The sequence below is a fragment of the Neofelis nebulosa genome, chromosome 7 (assembly GCF_028018385.1).
Source record: "Neofelis nebulosa isolate mNeoNeb1 chromosome 7, mNeoNeb1.pri, whole genome shotgun sequence".
In the NCBI taxonomy this organism is placed as follows: domain Eukaryota; kingdom Metazoa; phylum Chordata; class Mammalia; order Carnivora; family Felidae; genus Neofelis; species Neofelis nebulosa.
This window is the reverse complement of record NC_080788.1, coordinates 30,354,537-30,373,148: the sequence shown is the minus strand read 5'-3', so window position 1 is coordinate 30,373,148 and position 18,612 is coordinate 30,354,537. Positions and strand designations below refer to the sequence as shown.

At 37.7% G+C, this 18,612-nt stretch overlaps 1 protein-coding gene across 3 annotated transcripts in view; it reads left to right on the top strand.

Annotated features, from left to right (window-relative positions):
• Positions 1–18,612, top strand: part of SCAPER (S-phase cyclin A associated protein in the ER) — a 525,678-nt gene that overhangs the window by 47,697 nt on the left and 459,369 nt on the right. For 2 of the 3 annotated variants that reach the window (XM_058736953.1, XM_058736954.1), the window contains exon 5: positions 3,641–3,838. The exons of the other annotated variant lie outside the window; for it this stretch is intronic. In XM_058736953.1, the coding sequence (XP_058592936.1) occupies positions 3,641–3,838 (198 nt within the window). The remainder of the gene's footprint in view (positions 1–3,640; positions 3,839–18,612) is intronic. 3 annotated transcript variants of the gene reach the window in all.

The window sequence follows — 18,612 nt, the reverse complement described above, 5'->3', positions numbered from 1 at the left end:
AAGCCAAGGTATCTATGGAGGTTCCAGCAGCAGCAGTGACTACGGCAGTGGCAGAAGGTTTTAATTACTGCCAGGAAACAAAGCTTGGCAGGAGAGGAGAGCCAAAGAAGTGACAGGGAAGCTACAGGTTACAACAGATTTGTGAGCTCAGCCAAGCACAGTGTGGCCGGGTCTAGCTGCTACAAAGAAGACATATTTTAGGCAATACTCATGTATATGGGCAAAAAAGTTGAGGACCGTATTTGTGACTAATTGTATAACAGGTTATTTTAGTTTCTGTTCTGTAGAAAGTGTAAAGCATTCTAACAAAGGGTTTTAATGTAGATTTTTTTTTGTATGCATACTGTTGATTGCTAAATGTAATAGTCTGATCATGATGATGAATAAATGTGTCTTAAAAAATAAAAGATCAGTAGTTGCCAGAGGTTCGGGTGTGGAGTTAGGGAGGGGAGAACAGTCAGAGCACAGAAGATTCCAGATACCATACTATGTATGATACTTTAATGATGGATACGTGCCATTATACATTTGTCCAAACCCATAAAATGACCAACACCAAGAGTAAACTGTAAGGTAAACTATAATCTTCGGGCGATTATGATGTGTCAGTGTAGGTACATCAAGAAAATATATGTTGAATTTTATGTGCCCATGTACTTTTCTGCGAATTGGTCCATAGGCATCATTAGAGTATCAGGGGAGTCAATGAGCCCTTCTGAGAGAGATGAGTCAGAAATCTCAATTTCTCCCCTCCTCTTTCACTCTCCTTACCTTTATTCTTCCTCTTTCCCTCAAGAGTCATTGATTAAAACAGTATAATGTCACGGAATTCAGTTGTGTCAAACCTTTCTCACCAATTTAGATTGCTTTGTCTTCTTAAGGATCTTGAAAGCAGCTTACTACAGTGAGCTGTAGTAAGGGGATGATTCTCTGATTTTGAATCTTGGTTTTATTACTTAGTGTGAGACCTTGTGTTCATTTCCTAATTTAGTTAAACCTGAGTTTTCTCTTCTGTAAAATGGAGTTAATAAAGTTACCTATTATATAAAATTGCTTCAAAGATTAAATGAAGTGTAACTGTGTGGAAAGCACTTAGCACAGTGCCTGGCACATAGCAAGTATACCATGAATGTTAGATACTGCTGCAGTTATTTATTATCATTGCTATTATTTTTATCAGTGGTAAGTAAGAGCCATGTACTTTGGAACTCTATAGTGACTTAATCTCTACAATTTGATTTACCTGTTCCACTCTTTTTCACAAATTTGACAATTTTGCCATTAGTTTATTCCCATTTTTTTCTATGAGCACATTTCTTCTCTTATTCATCTTTCCCACTATAATCATACCTAACATTATTTGGGCACTAATTGTATGCTAGGTGCTATGTGAAATGCTTTATGAACATTGGAGTAGAAGTTGGAAGACTAGGTTCTAGTCCTGGTTCCATCACTCACCCTTTGACCTGCTAAAAAATTCAATCTTTCTGAGCCTCAGTTTTGTTATCTATATAGGAATAATAAATATTTGTCCTGTCTTTACAGTTTGTTGGAATGATTAAATGATAAGTCTTCAAAATCCTTTGATAAAATATAAATAAGCATGCAAGTATAAAGTATTACCATTGTTGCAAAGTTAAACATCAAATTTACATAGCATATTGCCCTGTAGATGGAATTTTCTAACTGTAGTAGTTTTTTGCCTTACTAGCAACTTTCCTAGTAAAAGCTTCACATAGAGCAATCACAGAGAATAGAAACATCTTAACCTGCAAGCAGTAGTGGCTATTCTACATTGTAAGAAGGGATGGCAAAATGTTTGAATCATATACACATGGTTGCGTGACAAGGTAAATGCATAAATGGGTGAAAATGAGTGAAAGTACTTTTGAGAATTCATAAGATTAGAATCTAAAGTCACAGGAAGCTACTAGCTCTTTGCTGATCAGTGTAGAACAACTTCATGAAGGAGGCACAATTTGGGAAACTTCACAAATTAACTTTAACTTTGGATGGTGTATGGGAAGAGAAGTGAAATGGTCTGGGCTGTATGGTAAAGGGCTGGCAGCACAGGGCCTGCATTACATTACACGCAGTGTAAATGGTAAGCAGTGTTTTTGTGGAGCTCTAATGGGAAGATGGTCTCCTGTGGCTATATGATCTTTGACAAATGAGCCTCTGAACCTCAGTTTTCTGAACTATAAAGTGGAGCTAATAATACATAGTTTATGAATTGTTTGAAGGAGGTTAGAAGATTATGTAAAGTTGCTTTATGATGTTTTGTTGTCCCTGTTATCAGGAGAGTGGACAGAATTGAGCTTTACTTTGGGATAGATGCTAGTTGAATGGGATTTTGAATTTGGTTTAATCCAAGGAAGGGATATTTGCCATAATAATAAAATTATTTACTACTAGGGCCAGAAAGAACTGGGAAAGCAAGTGAGGCAAAGATGTTGTGGATTGTTGATAATCACTTCAAATTTTATTGCTTGAGTATTGAGAATTTGGACCTGGGCTAGGGCTATCACATAAAATGTTTGCTAGTTTTCGTTTGTGAAATCTGGTTGGGGGACTGTGGAGGGAGGGTAAGCAGCTCCATCTCAACCTCCCAAATGCGTATATGTCTGTGTATGTATGTATACTTTATTTGCTTCCTTTTTGGTGTTAAAGATTCTGTGTAGGGGCGCCTGGGTGGCGCAGTCGGTTAAGCGTCCGACTTCAGCCAGGTCACGATCTCGCGGTCCGTGAGTTCGAGCCCCGCGTCAGGTTCTGGGCTGATGGCTCGGAGCCTGGAGCCTGTTTCCGATTCTGTGTCTCCCTCTCTCTCTGCCCCTCCCCCGTTCATGCTCTGTCTCTCTCTGTCCCAAAAATAAATAAAAAACGTTGAAAAAAAAAAAAATTAAAAAAAAAAAAATAAAGATTCTGTGTAAAACAAAGATAGGCTATAAAAAGATTTACGAAGTTTAGGAATTGCTGTTATATTGAAGACCAGAGCCTAAAACAAAACAGGAGGGTATTAGCCTGTTTCGGCTACTGTCCACTCTAGAGCTCTTCTATGAAAAAGAAAAACAAGCAATCAGGAATGATACACACACATACAAAACAACCCAAAGAAACCTGGGATTGTTTGTTGCTCTAACTGTAGTAGAGGGTTAATATTTATTTATTTTTCAGTTTAAGTAGCCACAGAAAGATAAGCAACTCTTTTGTACTTCTAGTGAGAAGCTTCAGGTTTGCATTTTGAATTTCGGTCTTTATGTAAACTACATGCTTTTTGGTGGAATGACTCTGTGGTAGAGTCTGTAAAACTATAGAATGTAATCTTTATTTTCAAAGCTTGCCAGTGCAACTGAGCAAAGAATGGGTCCTTTAGTGCTCCTTTTTGACTAAGGGTCTGTTAACTGTTGAAGCCATGCTAATCTTCAGTAAGACATGTCTGAAATAAAAACATGTCCTTAAAAACCTGCTGGTTTTAAGATGAGAAGCTTCGTTTTGATGAATTCAGTGTGGTATAAGATAAAAAGAAGAATGTCACGTTTTTAAGTATTTATGTTGAAAAATGTGTTTTATACAAAAGTCCAATCCCTGAAGGCTTTTACAAAATATTTTTATACGTTTATGTTTTGTTTTATCTTACCAGAATGTTGGAGTAGACTGTAAGATAACATCATCTACAACTGGAGATAAACACTTTGATAAAAGTCCCACTAAAGCACGGCATCCTCGGAAAATTGATCTAAGAGCTAGATACTGGGCATTTCTTTTTGACAATCTTCGCCGGGCAGTAGATGAAATTTATGAAACTTGTGAATCAGATCAGAGTGTGGTAGAATGTAAGGTAAGGTTTGCCTGGAGACTCTGAAAGCCAAATTCTCTAATTTTTGTTATACCTGACATGATCATTTTCCTCAGTATGCAGTACTATATTGTTAACTGTCAGTGTCATCATGCTGTATATTAGATCCTCACAACTTATTCATCTTATAACTGAAATTTTGTATCCTTTCATCAGCTCTATCTTCCCCACTCCTTGGAACCACTATTCTACCCTCCTTCTATGATGGCTTCAGGTTTTTTTGGTTTTGATTTTTTTGAGTCCCCCCCCCTTTTTTTTTGTATTACCTAATTATGTACTTTAATATTCTGTGCAAGATTTGGTAGAAAGCTGTGTTAATACATATTCCTGGGCCAGAAACCAAAAAGATGGATACACACACACACCCCCCCACATAAAATTATTTTACAAATCTCTCTTATCTGCATTTTCCATTAGTACTGTAGGTGGCACTAGTGAGATTTTCACATTCTTTGGTTTCATGTTTAATGTCTTTAATTGGACATTGCTCCCTTTCTGCTACCATTCTGATCACTCTCCTAATTCACTGTGGTCAGGGAAAAGTGAGATTGATAGGTAACCATAAACGATCCTGGGTGGGATTGGGATGTCATTCTAAGGTGTGTTTTCCAATTTCAGATAACCTTGTGTTTGTAATAGGACATTAAACACATAGTACAATCTGTTTCTAAAAATTCACTAAAAAGCCTTACCTTTTAGTAAGTAGAACTATATGCTATCTTATTTAATACTGAATGAAATTATTTTGAGAAAAGCCAGAGTGTTACGTCTTCATAGAAATATCTTTATAGAGATAGCTTGTGTTTTTATAGTGAACAGGATTGAAAACACTGGAATTCATTATTTACCTTTTGAAAAATATGAAGGGTCTAAGAAAAGTTACATGTTGAAACAGCAGCTGTGTTTCCTCTATAATTGAAACAGCCAGAATAGGTTTTAGAATAGTTTAAAAATATCATTCATTAGAAGCAGGTTTCAGAATGAAAAGTAATTGAAATCACCCAAATTTATAGTCTGTTTGTCACAATTTTGTTATTATCGCCATGTAAAAATTTTTATGTTTAAAAAATATGTTTAGGCAAAATCATAACCTTGGAGTTTAATGAGTCAGCATGTTGTGGTAGAAAACACTATTGACCTTAATTTTAGGTGACAGTTTCTTCTATAAAATGAGCATGTGGACCTAGATAATTTCTTTTTTATTTATTTATTTTCATTTATTTATTTGTTTACTTAAAATCTTATTTTTTTAAATTGACATCCAAAAACAAAAAAATAAAAACAAAAAAAAAATAAATTGACATCCAAATTAGTAAGTAAGCCATAGAAATCAGATCAGGAAATTCTTTGATTTTTGTATTTAAAAACAACAAAAGGTTGAAGAAATAAAATTTGTTTGTAACATGTGTACTTCTTTATAGAAGTGAGTTTGACCAATTGCAATCATGTTTCTACCATGAGCAGAAACCCTTGCAACTGTCTGAATTTAGGTCTCTCTTGTTCATCTACCAAAGCTTTGTGAAAATTTAATAATGATAGATCTTTTTTTTGTGCAAGGTATAGATTATAAAAGTAGAGAAGGTTTTGACAAAGAGAGAGTAGTACAGATGTGTTCTTTATTTTTTGTACTGCTCCAAGATGCTCAAAGGCTTATGCTGGGAAATAAAATCTGAGAGCTTAAAAGCTGATTTTCATACCCAACTCTGCTCTTCTCCCCATCCAGGACTTAACAGGTGGTGAGGTAAAAAAGATATAGTTTGGTCTGAGCATGTGCTGGCTGTGTAATAATTAAAATTCTTTTATTTTTATTTCTCTTTAGCTCTGTCCTTACTATAAAAGTGCTTTATTTCTTATCTCATTTGATTAGTACCTTTCTGAGACAAAAAACCCAGAGAGTTTTCCTCACTGTGCAGGTAGATTCAACTCTTGTTTTGTGAATTTACTGACAAGATTTACCCCGATTTGTGATTTTTGTGTTTTAGCCTTATTAAGTAATCACAGTTCAGTTCTTTGTCTCATGAGTAAAATGCAGTTAATAACACCTGTATTATGTAATTCACATGCTAAGTATAGCCTGATAGTGGAAAGTATCTTTTTTATTTCAGCTAGGATGGCTGACCAGAGCTCCACTGTATAATCAAGAGGCTAAATTTCTAATTATTTTAGTTTGAAGATGTGCCTTTTATGCCGTCATCCACTTCCCTGTATGACTTGCTAAGAATTGACGTTTCAGCAAAACTGTAACCACCACCATTGCATTTCCCCATCTCCTTTATAAATTGGGCTAGAGGATGGGCTAGGGCAGATTGCCTTTTAGAGAGTACATAGTTAATGAAGCGGTAGCCAACCTCTCACCTTGTTCTCACCAAAGTTTGAGGTGGTTTTGAATTTCTTGTAAAGTTTGTGAGTATGGCTGCAAGAATGAGAGACTGGCATCTTATTCTCTGGCTGGATCTTTGCTATGCTGACTGATTTTGATGCCTTTGGAATGTGTTGAATGAGTTTGGGGGAAAGTATCCTGGGTACATATTGTCTTTCTTTTCCCTGTTTCCCATTTTAGCCTGGGGGGTCTGGATGTGTGGCTCTGGAATATTGGGTATAGAGACTGGTGTATGTATCTGCTTTAGAGATTTCATAACACTATAGGCTTTCTGGCATAACTCATGCCAGCTGGGCTTGAAGGGACTATACGATAATATGTCTTGAAAGGAGATGGGATGGGAGTTATCATTGAGCAAGTAAAGAGGACCTCCAGTGAGTCTGATGATTTATGTGAGGGAAGGAGAGTGGACATTGGTGAAGATGTTGTAGTCAGAGGGGCTTCCTATGGGGACAGTTGGTTAGGTGAGAATATGCAAAATGCTGGTGGAGTTGGGGCAGATACTGGTTGGGTAGAGGGAGCCAGCGTGACCTGAACAATGCCTAGAGAACCACATATGCTACCTGTGCAGAAATCACCATCTACTGCAGAGATCAGTAGAGACCAGTGACCTCAGACTGAGTTAGAGAAAGATTAGGGATATATCTCTGCCTGGCAGCACTTGACTCTCTTGGCAGTCAGCATTACTTTTGTCTCTGGAGAAGGACAGGCTGATGACTATAGCAGGTCACTAATATTTGGTGAACTCTTATAGGTAGAATATTGCTCTGTTCCCACAGCTGCTGCACATGGCAAAGCACATAAAGTTTGTGAATGTAGGAGAGTGAGAAGGAGAGTACAGGGGAAGAAGAGAGGAACCAATGAGAACAAGCCATACCCTTCCCACTACCAGCATCTGCTAAAGGCCATGTAATTCTCACTTGTGCTTAATAGGCAGGTTGACTGTAGGTGGGATTTAAAAACTACGCTTTGATAATTGAATATAATTGGAAAATTGTGGAATTTCACTGAGCATACTCAAGAAGTTTAGTATTCAACTTAGTATTTAAGTAATGTTATAGGGAAAAATATAAAAGTATTCTATGTTTATATCTTGGTGAGTTGAGACTTCTCAGTCCAACAAGGAGTAAATTGAGATGTGAGGAAATGCTTTGGAAGATAATGACACGCACTAAAAAGAAACTTCAAGGGCTTCTAGGTGGCTCATTGGTTGAGCATCTGACTCTTGATTTTGGCTCAGGCTATGATCCCAGGTTATGGGACCGAACCCTGCCTTGGGCTCTGTGCTGAGCATGGAACCTGCTTAGGATTTTCTCTCTCTCTCCCTCTGCCCCTCTTTCCTGCTCACACTCTGCTCTAAAATTAAATAAAAGAAACTTTATACTTAGATATAAGGAGAGTGTCACAGTTGGGAAAATAGAGGTCCAGAGACAGAGAAAGAATACTCGTGGAGATAGGAAGAAGACCAGGAGAATAGGAATGTCCTGAAAGCCATGAAAGAAGTAAGTGGTATTGGAGAGGTCATGAATGATTGCAGTTGAGAGAAAGCTTTTCAGTTTGGCCTTCAAGAACAGTAGATAGGATCAAGGCAAAGATTTGTGTTAACAATTTGAAATTCCTTCTGGTGAGTTCCTTGCCCTTTTTATTTTTGAAAAGTAGGAGGTATGGGCTGTTGGTTGCAGCCCTGAAGGTCACAGTTGTGATGGGAAATTCTTCTCTTTCCTGTATCTTCAGTTTTCCTTATTAGATTCCTTCCTAGTCAGCATTTAACATGCTTTTTTCTCTTCCATAGTAAATAAGAACAATAAAAGCCCAAACCCTTTCTCTACTTATCCTTTCATCTCTTATCCCACCCCCATGTTTTTCCTTTCCTTCTTAGTCAAGTTTCATGGAAGAACTTTGTGTATTTGCTGCCTCCATTTCCTTTTCTTCCAGGTACTCATTAGACTACTCCAACCTGGTATAACATCCTATCAGAGCTCCACTTAAGCTCTTATTAAAGTGGTTGTTCCTCTCAGTGTTACTAAGCCCAGTAGATGTTTTTCAGCTCCTTCCATGATCTTTGAGTAGCATTTCACACTGTTGACCACTTCCCTCTTCTTTTAGCACTCTTTCCTTTGACTTTTATGAAATAATCTCTGCTATTTTTTCCTCTTTGTTGGCTGCTACTTCTGCCTCTTTTTTTTTTTTTTTTTTTTTTTGGTTTTTTGCTTTTCCCACCTGATCTTTAACTGTTGGGAGGTCATTCAGTCTCCTTTTAGTCCATCTTCTTTTCTCACTATCACATACTTTCTCTCTTGGCAGTTTTCTCCATGCCATGGCTTAATTTACCATTCATTTGCTGATGAGTCTTAGTATGTATCTCTAGCTTACACCTTTCTTCTCACTTTTAGGCCTGTATATCCAACTTGCCTAGTTGGGACCTCCAGTTGGATATCTCACAAGCATATCAAACTGACTTACAAAAAAACTAAGTTCATGATCTCTTCTTCTACCTGAAGATGTATTTCTCTCTCCTGAATGGGCCTCTACCCCGCCCCACCCCCCCGCCCTTTACCTCACTCACGCCAGCCACTGTCCAATGAATTACCTCCTAAATCTTTCTAATCTGTCTACTTTCATTTCTCATATTTTATGATTCAGTGTTAAAGTTTAGAGATAGGTTTCATTTTAGTCTGTTTAACATGATACTTAATTGATGATTTATGGTTGACAAATCTTTCTTTCTTATACCTGGTTCTCATATATATTATACTCAATAGAGCATAGATTATTTTCTTTTTGGGTATTTGGAATAACTTAATAACTTGATCTCACAGTTACCATGTCATAACTATTACTGGGGTTAGTTAAATCTAATTTTTCTGAGTTAAGAGCTCAGTTTTTAGGAGTAAGCATCATACCATTTTATACCATACTTCACTCTTATTTATTTAGGTATAAGTGTAACTTTAAAAAATGTTTTATTAGTTACAGGTGTACTATATAGTGATAACAACAGTTCCTTACATTATCTGGTGCTCATAATGACATGTACACTCCTTAATCCCAATCACCTATTTAACTCAACCCCCCCCCCCCCCCATCCTCTACCCTCTGGTAACCATCAGTTCTCTATAATTTAGAGTCTGTATCTTGGTTTCTGTCTCTTTTTTTCCCTTTGCTTGCCTGTTTTGGTTTTTAAATTCCACATATGAGTGAAATCATATGGTATTTGTCTTTGTCTGACTGACTTATTTCGCTTAGCATTGTACTCTCTAGCTTCATCTATGTCATTGTAAATGGCAAGCTTTCATTCTTTTTGATGGGTCAATAAAATTCCATTGTATGTATATACCACATCTCATCTTTATCCATTCATCAGTCGATGGACATTTGGGCTCTCTCCATAGTTTGGTTATTGTTGATAATGCTGCTATAAACATTCCAGTGCATGTACCCCTTCAAATATGTATTTTTGTATCCTTTGGGTAAATACCTAATAGTGCCATTGCTGGATCATAGGGTAGTTTTAGTTTTAGTTTTTTGAGGAACCTCTGTTGTCCAGAGTGGCTGTACCAGTTTGCATTCCCACCATCAGTGCCACAGGGTTCCCCTTTCTTTTTTTTTTTTTTTTTTTTTTTTTTAAATTTTTTTTTTCAACGTTTTTTATTTATTTTTGGGACAGAGAGAGACAGAGCATGAACGGGGGAGGGGCAGAGAGAGAGGGAGACACAGAATCGGAAACAGGCTCCAGGCTCTGAGCCATCAGCCCAGAGCCTGACGCGGGGCTCGAACTCACGGACCGCGAGATCGTGACCTGGCTGAAGTCGGACGCTTAACCGACTGCGCCACCCAGGCGCCCCAGGGTTCCCCTTTCTATGCATCCTCACCAATACCTGTTGTTTCTCATATTGTTAATTTTAGCCATTTTGTTAGGTGTGAGGTAGTGTCTCACCTCACAAATGAAATTGTGGTTTTGATTTGTATTTTCCTGATGATGACTGATGTTGAACATCTTTGTATGTGTCTGTTAGCCATCTGGATGTCTTTGGAAAAGTATCTGTTCATACACCTTCTCATTTCTTTACTGGGTTATTTGTTTTTTGGGGGTGTGGAGTTTAATAAGTTCCTTATAGATTTTGGATACTAACTCTTTATCAGAAAGGTTGTTTGCATATATCTACTCCCATTCTGTAGGGTACCTTTTAGTTTTGTTGATTATTTCCTTTGCTGTGAAGCTTTTTATCTTTTTTTTTTTTTTTTTTTTTGAGAGGGCACAAGGGAGCCAGCGGCAGAGAGAGAGAAGTGGTGTTCACCTGGAGCTCATGCTTTACCTGCAGTGGGGCTGGAACTTGTCTGAAGTGGAGCTCGAGCTTGCCCAAAGTGGTATTCAAGCTCATCCAGTATTGGACTCAAACTCACAAACTGTGAGATCACGACCTGAGCCAAAGTCAGATGCTTAATGACTGAGCCACCCAGGCACCCAGAAGCTTTTTATCTTGATGAGGTCCCAGTAGTTCATGTTTGCTTTTGTTTCCCTTGCCTTCAGCCACCTGTCTAGCAAGAAGTTGCTCCTGTGGAGGTCAAAAGGTTGCTGGCTGTGGTCTCCTCTAGCATTTCAGTAGCTTCCTGTTTCATGTTTAGGTCTTTCATTCATTTTGAATTTATTTTTGTGTATGGTGTAAGAGAGTGGTTGAGTTTCATTCTTTCCATGTCACCATCTGGTTTTCCAAGTACCATTTACTGAAGAGACTTTTCCATTGGATATTCCTTCCTGCTTATATAGTTGTGGGTTCATTTCTGGGTTTTCTATTCTATTCCATTGATCTATGTGTCTGTTTTTGTGCCAGTACCATACTGTCTTGATGACAACAGCATTGTAATATAGCTTGAAATCCAGAATTTTGATGCCTCCAGTTTTGTTTTTCTTTTCCAAGATTGCTTTGGCTATTCAGAGTCTTTCTGATTCCATGAAATTTTAGGATTGTTTGTTCTAGCTCTACGAAAAATGCTGATGGTATTTTGATAGGGATTGCATTAAATGGATTGCTTTGGGTAGTATAAACATTTTAACAATGTTTGTTCTTCCAGTCCATGAACATGGAATACTTTTCCATTTCTTTATGTCTTAATTTCTTTCATAAGTGTTCTATAGTTTTCAGAGAACAGATCTCTTACCTCTTTAGTTAGCTTTATTCCTAGATATCTTACTGGTTTTGGTGCAGTTGCAAATGGGATAGATTCCTTGATTTCTTTTTCTGGTGCTTCTTTATTGGTCTATAGAAATACAACAGAGTTCTGCATATTGATTTTATATCCTTTGACTTTGCTGAATTCAGTCTTAGTTCTCACAGTTTTTAGTGGAGTCTTTTGGTTTTTCTACATAGAGTATCATGTCATCTACAAATAGTGAAAGTTTTGACTTCTTCCTTGCTGATCTGTATGCCCCTTATTTCTTTTGTTGTCTGATTACTGAGGCTAAGACTTCCAGTACTATGTTAAATAATAATGGTGAGAATAGACATCCTTGTCTTGTTTCTGGCAGTAGGGGAAAGGCTCTCAGTTTTTTTTTTTTTTGCCAAGGAGGATAATATTAGCTGTGAGTCTTTTGTATATGGCCTTTATGATGTAGAGGTGTGTTCTATCTATCCCTACTTTGTTGAGGGTTTTTTAGTCAAGAATGGATGCTGTTAGTTACTTTATCTATTGACAGGATCATATGGTTCTTATCTTTTATTAATGTAGTGTATCATGCTGATTGATTTGTGAATATTGAACCAGCACTTTAGCCCAGGAGTAAATCCCACTTGATCATGGTAAATAATTCTTTTGGAATTCAGTTAGCTAGTATCTTGTTAAGAGTTTTGCATTCATGTTCATCAAGAATATTGGTCTATAATTCTCCTTTTTAGTGGGGACTTTGTCTGGTTTTGGAATCAAGGTAATGCTGGTTTTGTAGAATGAGTTTGGAAATTTTACTGCATTTCTATTTTTGGGAACAGTTTGAGGAGAAAAGGTATTAATGTTTGGTAGAATTCCCCTGGGAAACCATCTGGGCCAGGACTCTTGTTTGCTGGGAGATTTTTTGATTACTGTTTCAGTTTCTTTGCTGGTTATGGGTCTGTTCAAATTTTCTTTTTCTTCCTGTTTCACAGTTTTGGTGGTTTGCGAGCTTCTAGGAATTTGTCCATTTCTTCCAGATTGCCCAGTTTGTTGTCATATAATTTTCCATAGTATTCTCTTATAATTGTTTGAATTTCTGTGGTGTTGGTTGTGATTGCTCCTCTTCTATTCGTGATTTGATCTCTTTGGGTCCTTTCTCTTTTTGATAAGTCTACCTAGGGGGTTATCAATTTAGTTTATTCTTTCAAACACCAGCTCTTGTTGATCTGTTCTACCAGGTTTGGTTTTTTTTTGGTATCAATTATTTCTGTTCTAATCTTTATTATTTCTCTTCCACTGGCTTTACACTTTATTTGCTGTTCCTTTTCTAGTTCCTTTGTGTGTAAAGTTAGGTTGTGTATTTGGAACATTTCTTCCTTCTTTAGGAAGGCCTGGATTGCAATAACTTCCCTCTTAGGATTGCCTTTGCTGCATCCCAAAGGTTTTGGACTGTCGTAGTTTCATTTTCCTTTGCTTCCATGTATTTAAAATTTCTTCTTTAAACTTAACAGGAACCCATGGGGGAGGGGAAGGAAAAAAAAAAGGAGAGAGGTTAGAGTGGGAGAGAGCCAAAGCATAAGAGACTCTTAAAAACTGAGAACAAACTGAGGGCTGATAGGGCGTGGGAGGGAGGGGAGGATGGGTGATGGGTATTGAAGAGGGCATCTTTTGGGATGAGCACTGGGTGTTGTTTTTTTTTTTTTTTTTTATAATGCTCATAGATTTTATTATGAAATTAACATTCATAGCTATGATATACACACATTATCACAGCTTACACATATTCTGAAACTAAAAACAGAGCTGGGATGTAGAAGGTCCAACTTTGCAGTTTTAGAAAGCAGCAGGGCCAGAATTATCAACACATAGAATCAAAATGAGCTACAGGGAAAATAGTATCCTTGAGTTACACTTTGTCTTCTCTTTGCACTGGCCATGTACTCTTAACTGTTCAGTGTCAATGAATTTTTGTTTGTCACATGATTTTTGTAACAGCAACTGCCCTGTACTTCTCACAGTGTTTCTTCAATGGTAAAATCTCTCATAATTCTCATTTCTTAAGAAAAAAAATTAGAACAGAAATATTCACATGGACAGCACAGCCAGGTAGTCAGCACAGTAGGCCTGAGGCTGGAGAAGACAGGTACCCAAAGGCCCATTTATACATGCTTTTGCTCTAGATTATCAGCTTCCTTGGACATCAAAGGTCTATAATGGTATCAGAATTTAAGGAGCCACAGGGAATCAATGGGTGACTTTAAGATTCTTTTCATGTTTGAGATGACATGATAGTTAAGACAAGTAAACTGCCCTTGAGGAGAAGGTGCTAATTATAGTACATGCATCCTTTGTATATCCCCATGCACTGTGCTTATAGGTGCTTATCCCTTACTTAGAATATGCAATGTTGTTTTCAACAACTATGAACTGAGTGTCTAAGAAGTTAGATCATGGGGTAAAAAAAGAAACACATTTCTCAGCCTTTTTAAGGCTGAGAATCTTATGGGAACACCTATACTTCTGACTCAGTCACACAACAAAATATGAAATTAGTCCCAAGAAAAAGCTTCAGAAGAAAAGAGATACATGAGGTTATGTGTAATGATCAAGAGAAGATTTCCCATATTCAAGGGCAAAGCAAGCTTTCCTAAGAAAACACTTTTGAGTTAAGACAGGAGGCCTGACTAGGAGCAAACTCTATAAGAGGGAGAAGGAAGCATGTGTGTAAAAAGGAGTAAATGTTTCCAGACGATGTAGTTGGAGGAAGCAGAACACCGCTGCGGGGCTGTAAGAAGGTTTGAGTGACAGAACAGGGTGAGAGGTCTGGTCTGGGAAGAGGCTACCAAGCCACATAGGGGCCAGACCATGATCTTATGTATTGCAGGCTGTTTGTTTTTTTTTTTTCAATATATGAAATTTATCGTCAAATTGGTTCCATACAACAGGAGCACTGGGTGTTGTTTGGAAACCAATTTGACAATAAATTTCATATACTGAAAAAAAAATAAACTAAAAATAAAAAGAATAAAAATAAAAAAAATAAAATTTCTTCTTTAATTTCCTGGTTAACCCATTCATTCTTTAGTAGGATATTCTTTAAATTTTTTTTTTAATGTTTATTTATTTTTGAGAGAGAGAGAGAGCACAAGCAAGGGAAGGGCAGAGAGAGGGAAACACAGAATCTGAAGCAGGCCCCAGGCTCTGAGCTGTTAGCACAGAGCCTAACGTGGGACTCGAACCCACAAACCATGAGATCTGACCTGAGCCGAAGTCGGACACTTAACCGACTGAGTCACCCACTCACCTCAGTAGGATGTTCTTTAGTCTCCAAGTATTTGATGGCTTTTCAAATTTTTTCTTGGGGTTGATGTCGTTTCATAGTGTTGTGATCTGAAAATATGCATGGTATGATCTTGATCTTTTTGTATTAGTCGAGGGCTGATTTGTGACCTGGTACGTGATCTATTCTGGAGAATGTTTCATGTACACTTGAGAAGAATGTGTATTCTGCTTTAGGATGAGATGTTCTGAATATATCTGTTAAGTCCATCTGGTCCAATGTGCCATTCAAAGCCATTGTTTCCTTGATGATTGTCTGCTTAGATGATCTGTCCATTGCTTTAAGTGGGGTGTTAAAGTCCCCTTCTATTTTATTATTATCAATGAGTTTCTCTTTTTTTCAATTTTATTTTTTTAATTTACATCCAAATTAGTTAGCATATAGTGTAACAGTGATTTCAGGAGTAGATTCCTTAATGCCCCTTACCCATTTAGCCCATTCCTCCTCCCACAACCCCTCCAGTAGCCCTCTGTTTGTTCTCCATATTTAAGAGTCTCTTATGTTTTGACCCCCTCCCTGTTTTTATATTATTTTTGCTTCCCTTCCCTTATGTTCATCTGTTCTGTGTCTTAAAGTCCTCATATGAGTGAAGTCATATGATATTTGTCTTTCTCTAATTTTGCTTTGCAGAATACCCTCTAGTTCCATCCACGTAGTTGCAAATGGGAAGACTTCATTCTTTTTGATTGCCGAGTAATACTCCATTGTGTGTGTGTGTGTGTGTGTGTGTGTGTGTGTGTGTGTGTGTGTGTGTGTGTATACACCACATTTTCTTTATCCATGCATCCATAGATGGACATTTGGGCTCTTTCCATACTTTGGCTGTTGTTGATAGTGCTGCTATAAACATGGGGGTGCATGTGTCCCTTTGAAACAGCATACCTGTATCCCTTGGGTAAATACCTAATAGTGCAATTGCTGGGTCGTAGGGTAGTTCTTTTTTTAATTTTTTGAGGAACCTCCATCCTGTTTTCCAGAGTGGCTGCACCAGTTTGCATTCCCACCAACAATGCAAAAGAGATCCTCTTTCTCCACATCCTTGCCAACATCTGTTGTCGCCTGATTGTTAATGTTGGCCATTCTGACAGGTGTAAGGTGGTATCTCATTGTGGTTTTGATTTATATTTCCCTGATGATGAGTGAAGTTGAGCATTTTTTCATGTGTCGGTTGGCCATCTGGCTGTCTTCTTTGGAGAAGTACCTATTCATGTCTTTTGCCCATTTCTTCACTGGATTATTTGTTTTTTGGGTGTTGAGTTTGATAGATTTTGGATACTAACCCTTTATCTGATGTGTCGTTTGCAAATATCTTCCCCCATTCTGTTGGCTGCCTTTTAGTTTTGCTGATTGTTTCATTTGCTGTGTAGAAACTTTTTATTTTGATAAGGTCCCAAGAGTTCATTTTTGCTTTTGTTTCCCTTGCCTCCGGAGACGTGTTGAGTAAGAAGTTGCTGCGGCCAAGATCAAAGAGGTTTTTGCCTGCTTTCTCCTCGAGGATTTTGATGGCTTCCTGTCTTACATTTAGGTCTTTCATCCATTTTGAGTTTATTTTTGTGAATGGTGTAAGAAAGTGGTCTAGTTTCATTCTTCTGCATGTTGCTGTCCAGCTCTCCCAGCCCCATGTGTTAAAAGAGACTGTTTTTTTTCCCATTGGATATTCTTTCCTGCTTTGTCAAAGATTAGTTGGCTATATATTTGTGAGTCCATTTCTGGGTTCTCTATTCTGTTCCATTGATCTGAGTGTGTGTTTTTGTGCCACAATGAGTTTCTTTTTAAAAAAAATTTTTTTTAACATTTGTTTATTTTCGAGAGACAGATCACAAGTGGGAGAGGGGCAGAGACAGAGAAAGACACAGAATCTGAAGCAGGCTCCAGTCTCTGAGCTGTCAGCTCGAGCCTGATGTGGGGCTCAAACCCACAACTGTGAGATCATGACCTGGGTTGAAGTTGGACGCCCAAACGACTGAGCCACCCAGGCGCCCCCACAATGGGTTTCTTTATGTTTGTTTTTAATTGAGTTATATATTTGGGTGCTTTCAAATTGGGGGCATAAATATTTATAATTGTTAGATCTTCTTTCCTTCTTGTTGATGGAAAGACCCCTTAATTATGATATAATGCCCTTCTTTATCTCTTGTTACAGTCTTTGATTTAAAAATCTACCTTGTCTGAAATAAGTATGGCTACTGCAGCTTTCTTTTGATGTCCATTAGCATGATAGATCGTTCTCCATCCCCTTACTTTCAATCTGCAGACATCCTTAGGTGTAAAATGAGTCTCTTGTGGCAGCATATAGACTACTTTTATTTTTTTTTAATCCATTCTAATACCCTGTGTCTTTTGATTCGAGCATTTAGTCCATTTAATTTCAGGGTGATTATTGAAAGATATGAATTTAGTGCCAGTGTGTTACCTGTAGAGTTAGTGTTTTTGGTGATACTTTTCAGTCCTTTTTAGTCTTTGTTGCTTTGGTATTTTAATTTCTCCAAAGAGTCTCCCTTAAAATTTCTTGCAGGGCTGGTTTAATGGTCATGAACTCCTTTAGTTTTTCTTTGTCTGGGAAACTCTTATCTCTCCTTCTGTTTTGAATGACAGCCTTGCTGAATAAAGAATTCTTGGCTGTATATTTATCCTGTTTAGCACATTGAATATATTCCTGCCGTACCTTTCTGACCTGCCAAGTTTCTGTATACAGATCTTCTGTGAACGTGTAGGTTAAGGGCTTTTTTCCCCTTGCTGCTTTCAGGATTCCTTTCTTGCCTGTGCATTTTGTGAATTTGAGTATGATTTGCCTTGGCAGTCGTTGGCTTTTTTTTTTCTTTTTTTTTCAACATTTATTCATTTTTTTAATATGAAATTTATTGTCAAAGGCACTGTGCTAACTACACATCTGTGCTAACTACAGATCATCACACTTAATCCACACAATATTCCCACAGACCAGTACTGCTCTTCCTATTTTCAGAAAAGAAGTCCAGGGTTTAGAGAGGTTAAATACGGTAGAGTAAGGGCCTCAATCCAGGCAGCCCCCCTGCTGAGCCTGAGCCTTTAACTACTTTACTACACTGTAGTGAGGATTAATCAAGATGACATGTGAAAGTGCTTGGAAATTAGAAAGCACTAAACAAGTGTGAGGGAATTTTTATTGCCACTTCCAGATACTTAGACAAGTGACCATGATTAGCCTTCATCCAATGTTAATAATTTAAACATTGTTTCCCCTTGTAACAGCTATTCAAAAGACAATGCTTCATATTCAGCAAAAGGTGCAAAAGTACCTGTGAAGGTGTTGTTTTTTTTTTAATATGAAATTTATTGTCAAATTAGTTTCCATACAACAATGCTCATCCCAACAGGTACCCTCCTCAATGCCCATCACCCACTTTCCCTTCCCTCCCACCCCTTATCAACCCTCAGTTTATTCTCAGTTTTTAAGAGTCTCTTATGGTTTGCCTTGTTCCCTCTCTGTAACTTTTTTTCCCCCTCCCCCTCCGCCATGGTCTTCTGTTAAGTTTCTCAGGATCCACATAAGAGTGAACACATATGGTATCTTTCTCTGTATGACTTATTTCACTTAGCATAACACTCTTCAGTTCCATCCATGTTGCTACAAAAGGCCGTATTTCATTCTTTCTCATTGCCAAGTAGTATTCCATTTTAAATATATACACCATAATTTCTTTATCCATTCATCAGTGATGGACATTTAGGCTCTTTCCATGATTTGGCTATTGTTGAAAGTGCTGCTATAAACATTGGGGTACAAGTGCCCTTATGTATGAGTACCCCTGTACCCCTTGGGTAAATTCCTAGCAGTGCTATTGCTGGGTCATAGGGTAGATCTATTTTTAATTTTTTGAGGAAGCTCCACACTGTTTTCCAGAGTGGCTG